This window comes from Euprymna scolopes, chromosome 22 (genome assembly GCF_053919585.1).
Source record: "Euprymna scolopes isolate OS-2025 chromosome 22, ASM5391958v1, whole genome shotgun sequence".
Lineage (NCBI taxonomy): Eukaryota > Metazoa > Mollusca > Cephalopoda > Sepiida > Sepiolidae > Euprymna > Euprymna scolopes.
The window spans coordinates 8,758,491-8,768,155 of record NC_136503.1 but is presented as its reverse complement, the minus strand read 5'-3'; the positions used below and the strand labels follow the sequence as shown (position 1 = coordinate 8,768,155).

The 9,665-nt window shown below is 32.9% G+C and overlaps 1 protein-coding gene across 22 annotated transcripts in view; it reads left to right on the top strand.

Annotated features, from left to right (window-relative positions):
* Window positions 1–9,665, top strand: part of LOC145243881 (kinesin-like protein KIF13A) — a 1,028,209-nt gene that overhangs the window by 876,802 nt on the left and 141,742 nt on the right. For 14 of the 22 annotated variants that reach the window (XM_080106966.1, XM_080106962.1, XM_080106977.1 and 11 more), the window contains 3 exons: window positions 778–921; window positions 1,874–2,047; window positions 3,933–4,103. In XM_080106966.1, coding sequence (XP_079963092.1) covers window positions 778–921; window positions 1,874–2,047; window positions 3,933–4,103 — 489 coding nt within the window. Of the gene's footprint in view, window positions 1–777; window positions 922–1,873; window positions 2,048–3,932; window positions 4,104–8,048; window positions 8,082–9,665 lie in introns of all 22 variants that reach the window. The other 8 variants (XM_080106956.1, XM_080106975.1, XM_080106969.1 and 5 more) reach the window with 1 other exon arrangement.

The window sequence follows — 9,665 nt, the reverse complement described above, 5'->3', positions numbered from 1 at the left end:
AAAGATGCCAAAAAAAAACAAAAAATACAGTGTAAATAACTTAATTGATAAATAAATCGCTTTTTTATATGGAAAGATGAACATATCTAATTTAATGAGGATAAAAACTGAACCCTAACTAGGGTAATAATAAGCACATAGATTGCATTATTGAATGTAGATTGCATTATTGAATGTAGATTGCATTATTGAATGTAGATTGCAGGCGAATGACTTGTTATGCAATGCATGCTACATGATATTTTTATATTTTCTTTTTTACAAATATTTGTGTTTTTGTTTGTGTTCATCGCAATTTTCTACTATTGTAATGTGAAAACATTTTTCAATTATGACTGAAAAATATTAATCAGCCAGGGGAATAACTTATTTTAATTGAATAATATAAAAAGAGTTGTTTCCCTTAGAACTGAATTTTTTTTTTTCCCACCTAAGTTAAAAAAAAAAAATGTGCAAACAAAATTAAATTACAAACTAAAATCCCAGGCAACACCGGATAGGTTCAATTAATTGAATATATATAATTGTGTTATGTTCAATTCCATGTAAATTCTGACATTATTCATTTGTTGTATATTAATTGTAAAAATGATTTTATTATAAGACAATTTCTAAAATGAAATGCCAGATTTATTAACTATTTTATACTTTTCGACATTTAAATATTTAAGACAAAATTTACTTTTGAAATTTATCATGTAACTTCTTTCAAGCTGTTCTTGTAAACGAGGAAACTCTTTATTTTTGCATGATTTTAAAATCCCATTTGTATTGTAGGATGGAACTGCTTCCAAGGGAGACCCATTTTATGAATCACAGGAGAACCACAACCTGATTGGTGTCGCCAATGTTTTTCTGGAATGTCTCTTCTATGATGTAAAGCTTGACTATCATGTTCCAATCATCAGTCAACAAGGAGAGGTAAGCAAAAACTACTGTTTATCACTTGAGAATATTTAAGATTTGTTTTTAATTGTGTAGGGCAAACAATTTAATTATGTAAAAACAATACTTTTAAACTGTTTGCTCTTCAACTAATAATATCATAAGACTGCTATGTGTATATGAAGCATATTTTCTTTGCCATATTAAAAATGAATACGATGCTCATATGACATGATTATAGTTTTGCCAAGTATGAATATATATACTTGTTACGCTCCTTGTAACATTTTTGGTCTTTTTTACTTTCATGAAAAACACTTGTCTAGTTTAAACTACTCTCAATAATTTCCCACACTCTTTATCTGTGCCTAAACCTAAACGTAGATTCTATGAACAAAGCTTCTTTCTTAGAACCACCCGCCTGTGGAACTCTCTTCCATTTTTCTGCTTTCTAACTGACTACAACTTGATTGTCTTCAAGTCTAACATGAATAAGTTCTTGATGGGCCATCTCCTTAAATAAATCCAATTTACCAAATTCCCACTATTAGATTACTCATTGACTACCATACACTTATTAACCCTTATCCTTGAGTGGCCTCCGGACCTTGATAAGTGGTGACTCCTTTGTAAAAAAAAAAAAAAAAAAAAAAAACCATCTAACTTTATATCTACAGAGTGGGCCGAAAATAGAAAATGTTTTTCGAAGCATAAGAGGCAGACTTCAAAACTATAAATCAAGAAGGAAAACAGTTTGAACACTTGTGTTGATAAATAACATTTAATTTCCATTAATATAATTGTTTTATTACATATTGTTGTACATATATGTGATCTCTAAATAAATCTTTTTTACTGTCCACCTTCTTTTGGCTCACCCTATATAAAGAGATATCACTTTAGAAGGAATGTAGGAATTTTTTTATAAGGTGTTCTTCAACCAGTTACTTATAATTACAACAGCCAAAACCCACCTTTTCTCTTTCAGATTGCTGGTAAACTCCATGTTGAAATATCCAAACTATGTGGCACCTTATGGGAAAAATATTCTGATGTCAGTTCAGAAGGAAGTGACTATGAATCGAAAAGGTCTTCGTCGGCCTTTGATTCTTTTGATGATGAGAGTAGCAATTTGGCTGTTGGCGCTCCACTCCACATTCGTGTAAGTACCCAAGAAAATTCTGTTCTATTGTATATTCAATATCAACAAAATTGTTTGAATTTTTCTTTTTACCGTCACCATCGTTATTTGCTTTGAAGCCATATAAGGTAAAACCTGCTTTAAGACTAAACCTAGTCTGAAATTTAATACACCTTGACTTTATATGATTATCACCTTTGGTTGTTTTAGCTGGCTCTTTGTTTTTATTATTCAGCCAAATCACAAACCTTTCCGCTATCTGTTCCACTACAAGTCATGTCCTTTAAATTACATCCGATTAAATAATTAATGATCGTCATTTAATTGCTATTGCACGTAAAGTTGTAGTGATACCTGGGAATGTCTTATCTATGACATTTTAATATCCATTTTACATACTGGCTTCCAAACTAACTTTTCTCTGGCCAGGTCTTTATCCCCGTTTCTTTCAAGTCTATCCCTGTCACTTCCTTCAAAGTTTTTCTTAGCCTTTTAATGTTAACTGACCCTTCTACCTCATCTACTAACCAAAAAATTTTCATCTATTCTTTCACTGTGGCCATACTATCAAAGTCTCATGTTCTGTACACATTTTCATTTCCTGCCCAGATTTAATCTTCCTCTGAGATCAGCAGACCTAAGTTTGTATTTAAGACAAACATTATGCATTCATTATATAAATCTCTCCATGCAACACATGTCTTGTTTATGTTATAAAAATGATGGTGTTGCCACAATTTGAGAGCTTTGGGGACTGAGGAGTCATCCCTTAGTTGCTATTACAAGTGATTCCATTTTTGAGTTAAACAGATTCTGCCCTAGATATGATATGAAATTGAATCTTATAGTGAAGTAAATACCGGGAAAACATCACTCAATGAATTAATACAATTGAAGATTAGTAAGCATACTGTTGTAAATCATTTTGCATTCTTGCTGCAGCCGTTTACCATTTATTACTAATTGGTTTTCTATTGAATTTAAGTGTCAATAAGCCTCTTCAGGATTCCAGCACTTTCCATGCACTTCTAATGAAGATCTCTAATCTTCTCTGAAGATATCAGCTTCCTGACTTAAATGGACATTGATGTTGTTATTTCCTTTCCCTTTACAAAACTCAATCATGTTCTGCAAAGATAAAAACAATTTTGCTCTATAAAACAACCAAACTAAACACCATGAATAAATATTTGAAGACATAAATAGCTTTAAGCAAAAAATTTTTACAAAAATTACTGGGTTCAGTATTAAATGACCTGAAAAGAATTAATATACCGTAAAACAAAACAACAAAACCAGTGGAGATCTGAATGGTGCTCTCTCTTTTTGATCTTTTGGTCTTACTTAAACCTATAAACTTAAAATTTTGTATACTACTAACCAATGCTGATGTCACCTTCCTTCCTTCCTTTCTTTTTTTTTTTTTTTTTTTTTTTTTTTTTTTTTTTTTTTTTGAGGGTGGTATTAGATTATTAAATTTTTATTTTCATATTCAACTGGTAATTTCAGTTTCCTTGGTTTATGTAATTTATTTTTTGTTTTTATTGTTTTCAACTTACCTGTGGTGGGTTAGTATTAACTGATTACATGGGTTGGTTTCCATGCTCAAGGATTTTTCTAGTTATTTTAGTCATTTTCAGCAGCATTATTTTTACATGGTGCCAATCGTCCTTTTGATTCCAATTTCTCCTAGATTTTTCTAGGTTTTCCAAAAGTGTTTTTAATGCTTCTGTTATCATCATCATCATAATCATCATTATTATGATTGTTAACATCATTATTGTCATTGCTGTCATCATCATTATTAATTTAAAATACAAGGAAATCCTTACAGAATTTCCATATTCCTCTTGCATTGTGTGCTTTGTGCATTGATTCTACATTGAATTTCTCTTTGTTCCTTCAGATTTCTATTCGTGAAGCCCGAGGACTTCCTGCTGCTCTTTCAAACTTTGTGTTCTGTCAGTATTCCTTCTGGGGACAACCGGAGCCAATTGTCGTGGCACCTGTTGTGAATCCAGAGTTTTGTGTACGAGACAAGGAGGACGGAGCAACAGTACAATTTGGACATTCCAAGGTATTGACTGATTGTTATTCCATTTTGGCTGGCCTTTTTCTTTTTTCTCACCAAGCTTGCGTTGGCAAATCAGTGCACCTGTGTTGTTTGTTGCAATAAACTTATTAGGATTTAGACAAAACTCCTTATTTAGGTGTGTCTGTCTGTCTAGCAAAATATGGCAAGTACTGATTTGCTTGGATAAGATTTATTATTATTTCTGTATAACAAATTTATTAAATATATACGTCATAAAGTGGTTATAGTTGTTGTGTACTTAAATGCAATATCTTGGTTGATTAGGATTTAGTTATATAAAAAAAAGGATTATTTTAGTTTGTCTGGTATTTCAGCATTAGTGGTTGGTGGGTGGTGGGTAAATTGTTTTAAATATCTGACATGTCCAAAATGTGTACATGCTCATTCTTAAGAAGCACCCCCCCCCCAAAAAAAAAAGAAAGAAATGAGAAAAATTGCAAATAATGAAATAAAGAAAACTTCTATTTATTTACTTCTCCATGCGGGTAAAATTAGGCATAAGGTTGGTTTTTAATGTAGGGATAATACAGCTCTTCAAAAAAAAAAAAAAAAAGAAAATGGACGAAGTTGGGACAAAAACATATCCCATTTAAGAAGTCCCTCTTATTCTTTGATCAAGGACAGAAAAGGGTTATAGTCAGCTAATGTACTTCCTAACTTCAATATAAATGTAGGAAGTAATAGCAAACATTTTTTTTTCTTAAATAATAAATGAATAATGATTCTTAATAAACAATATATTACATCATTTAATAAATTGTATTTTGTTTGAATAATTCAAAATTTGGCAAGGAACACAGATTTATTTTACTTTCTCTGAACCTAAATAGATTCTGGCACCATATTAAATTGCCTCAGTCACCCTGAGTGTTTGTATCCAGCATGCTGAAATCCATCTTTCCCAGCCATTTCTACATATTTTTTCTGCCTACCCTATTTGCCGACTCTATCAATTACTCCAGCTCTCTCTACCCTCACCATCTACCAAATTATGACACAAAACTGCATCCAGTAGTGAGGCTGCAAGTAGTTGTTATGAATCCATCCCATCATCTCGCGTCCATTATGATCTCGAGTAGTAGTGCCTGCCATGATAACATCTATGATTGAACCAATCATTTACAGATTATAATATATATATATATATACACATAATTACAAATATTAAAAACTTGAAGCATAAAAACATTAACTAAAATACTTTAATTGCATAACTTGAAAAGGATTGATATAAAAATCAACCGAGATGTTGCATTTATGAAAATTACAGCAATCAATGTGTTCTATATTTGATAAACTTAAGAAATAATAAGAAATCACACAATTAGAAAAGATTTGGTATTATTTTCTCTATTTCTGCTCTCTGGCTCTCTCTAATGCAATAATGTTGGCTCAACAAAGGTACAGTAAACATGGGAGACAACTCTCTCTTTCTTTCTCTGCTTAACTCATAAATCACTGCACTGTGTTATTTTAATGTGTTAAAAACTTAATAGGATTTAGTTTAACAAAAGTAGACTTTTTTTTAGTTCTGTTTATTTGTAGTTAAATTAGTAATACTGACTTGGTTAGATATTATTCTTATATACCAAGTGTATTAAATGTATAGGACATAAAAAGTTGTTAAACTGTTAAAGGAATAATATTTACTGAATGAAGTGATGTTTAAAATTAATAGTTATTTTATTACATTATATTTTAAAATAATAGTTTGCTATTATTTTTTATATTTACTTTATAATAAATTAACCTGTTCTCTTTTTCGTTTTTGGTGCTTCTTAACCCTTACACTATCAGTTGGATAATATGTACCAACAAATATTGGGCTTAATTTTGTTTCAAATTCAAAATCGCTTTGTCCCAATTCTAGTTTATCACAGACAATTAGAAATTTGGCTGCCATTTTGTTCACTTCAAATTATAATACACTGTAAATTTGAATACATGATACCATTATGAATTCATGTTGGGAGATGTTGTCCCTCTCTGAATTAGCGTTGGGAGACGTTGTCCCTCTCTAAATTAGCGTTGGGAGATGTTGTCCCTCTCTGAATTAGTGTTGGGAGACATTGTTCCTCTCTGAATTAGTATTGGGAGATGTTGTCCCTCTCTGAATTAGTGTTGGGAGACGTTGTCCCTCTCTGAATTAGCGTTGGGAGACGTTGTCCCACTATGAATTAGCGTTGGGAGACGTTGACCCGCTATGAATTAGCATTGGGAGACGTTGTCCCGCTATGAATTAGCGTTGGGAGACGTTGTCCCGCTATGAATTAGCGTTGGGAGACGTTGTCCCGCTATGAATTAGCATTGGGAGACGTTGTCCCGCTATGAATTAGCGTTGGGAGACGTTGTCCCGCTATGAATTAGCGTTGGGAGACGTTGTCCCGCTATGAATTAGCGTTGGGAGACGTTGTCCCGCTATGAATTAGCGTTGGGAGACGTTGTCCCGCTATGAATTAGCGTTGGGAGACGTTGACCCGCTATGAATTAGCATTGGGAGACGTTGTCCCGCTATGAATTAGCATTGGGAGACGTTGTCCCTCTCTGAATTAGCGTTGGGAGACGTTGTCCCGCTATGAATTAGCGTTGAGATACCTGGTCCCGCCATCAAATATTGATTGGATGAGCAACGTCCACAACATGAACCCAACACCTTAAAAATGGATTCTTTTCCTTTGAGAAAAAGTCACACAAATCAAGAACAAGTGAATCGGGAGGTTGTTCCAGTACAGTAATTTTCTTATTATTTGTTGTTCAACTATTCTTGCTCAGTGCTCCTTGATGAATGACTTGAAAAAGGTGGTGCAAAGAAAAGCATGTGAATAAGGTGGTTGTTTCTGTAGAGTAATGTTCTTCTTGACCAGGAACTGCTATATGATCAGGTGAAGAGGTGTAAAAATATACAAATATATATTCTCCCAAAATATCATGTTAGATGATAACATAATTCACTCATTGTTCTTTATCCCATAGCTTATACAGCACATTCAGTTCCGTTAATTTTCAGATTAATATTTATGTCCCACAAAAGAAATATCATTCAAGTAGCTGAGCAAGTCTTGCTTAAGTTAAAGAAATAATCTGGTAAGTTGCTATACTGCACAAGTGTTATAATCGAAGCTGGTGTTCCTAGCATGAGACTTCTAAAACTTTTGATGTCTTCTATACAGGATGTACGCCTATTCATTACATCAATCTGATATATTGTTAAAATAACGCTCTTGAAGAAAACAATATGCCCATGCCAAAGGTATGAATCACCATGTATCGCATCTTCTACTTTGTGCAGATTGCGATCCCATGTGACTTATTTTTTGCCATTTCAGTCAATTCAGGTTAAGTTGGTTGATGGATGCTCAACTACTGAGAGATGTCCAATCAAAAACATTTTCTCTCCATCTTCTCTTTGGCTTTCCTCTACCTCTTTTGCCTTCTAACATACCCTCAAGGCATAACTTTGACAGGTTAGTGGTTGATCGTTTGATATGGCCAAAAGTTAAAGGGTTTCACTTTTGATTTTATCAAATAGAGTGGATAGTCTGACGGAGGTTGGATATTTTGTTTTTTGTTTTGTTTTTTCGATCAGGTGATGTCCTGTAATAAAACACATTACATGATTTTAAAACACCTCAATGCGATTGGCTAGTTGTTTAGTCCAAGTGATACAGTCAAGGCATGAAACGTATGTCACAAAAATAGATTTGATGGAATAACTATTTTTGGTATTGCTTAAAGACAGGGTGAACCGTCATAAATATTGGGCAAAATTAATAAATGTTTACAACTTTTGCCATGAAACTTTATATGCCCATTCTTAAGAAGCACCATCTTTTTTCTTTTCTTTTTTTCTTTTATTTTGTTGGGTGGGGGAGTAGAGCAAATTTCCGTGCAAATGAACTTGTTCCACATCCACATTTTTATTTCCAGACCAACAAAGATGAGAAAGCTAGTACAATAAGAGTGAGTAATAACCATTCTTGATCGCAGAAATGCAAAACTTATCAGACTTTACTCCAAACAATCCTACTTTTTCAGTCAACTTTTCCTTCTCTCTATCATATATCCATTCCCTCTTTCATTCAGGCTTTCATTAATCCTTAAACAGTCAAGACAGAAGTTTAATACTTAAGTCTCATTATTTTAGGTTTTCCTTTGTACATTCTATGATTATCAGGATACCAGAATTTTAACTTTGATACAATATTAGTATAAAGAACACAATGATACACGCAACAGTACTATAATGACACAACGAGTAAGTGACCCATGTGTTGCATGTCAGCTATAGACTTTTAAACAGTTTTGTCAAACTGAATTTTATAAGGCATTGTTTGATTCATAGCGTATGGTTTTCAGGCACTTGCGTTTTGCAATGGTTAAATCTCTTTACAATACTGATCCTGAATGTGATCTTAAAATATGTCTAACGATGGAGCTCCAGTTTGGTAGTTGTATGGAGTGACCTCTTAGTTACCATTAGTCCCAAGTTCCTCTGGTGGTGGTACTTGTCAGAATCCCATCTCTGTGTTAAACAGAAGCTAATATTTATAGGCTATTTCCAAAGTATCTGCCTCCAAAAGAAATTAATTTCCAAACCATTTTTATACAAAACATCTGAACATTTGAAGATATTAAGAACTTATAAAAAGTTCTATCATGACTTTATTCAACATTAAATCTGATTAGTGTTGATATGCAATGGAATTAAACCAATCCAAACAAACTATAGAATACAGACATAATTTTTATTCAAGATCACCTGATGAAAGCATTACGACTTTTAATTAGAAATCATTGCAATAACTTGATATCATATATATATATATATATATATATATATATAGATATATATATATCTTAATGGACACCTCCTATAAGGGTAGCTGTGCATGTAATTGTGAGGCAAGGGTTATGCAATCTCCAACCACATCTCTTCTGAATTATCACTGCTGGAGTCCAGTGGCAAGGAGAAGTCTAAACAAATGAAAACATTGTCAAGATAAGCGGAGAGCATATACAGCACCTGGAATTCTCAAATATCATGCATTTTAGTATTTGCCAGGCTCATTGTTGTTTGATTTTGGTGATCTAACAAGAACTGGTATATTACCATGATGTATATGATGATTGCCGCCCATCGCATTTTATTCACATCACTTCCTTTTAGACCAGCAGCGGATCTGGATGACTTGATATTCACAGTCATGCAATTGTGTTTCCAACAGGTTATGCCTACATACTTAACCACTCCTTGCTATTATAGTATTGTTCATATGATTGCTTGATGGAAGGAGTTTACTAATCTTTCCAACAAAAGGAAATGTGAAAAATACCTTGAATATATATATATATATATATGATTAGATTTTTTTTTGGAAAAAGAAATCCAGCAGAGTGCTCAATTAAAAGGAAAATCCGAAGATATCCAAAAAGTAAAGCATATTTATATTTTGTATTTTGTGTACAGAAAGTTGTTAGTTGAGATAAGTCATTGGTACCGTCGGTTTCAAGCTCGATAATTAGGACCGTTTTAGATATCCATAT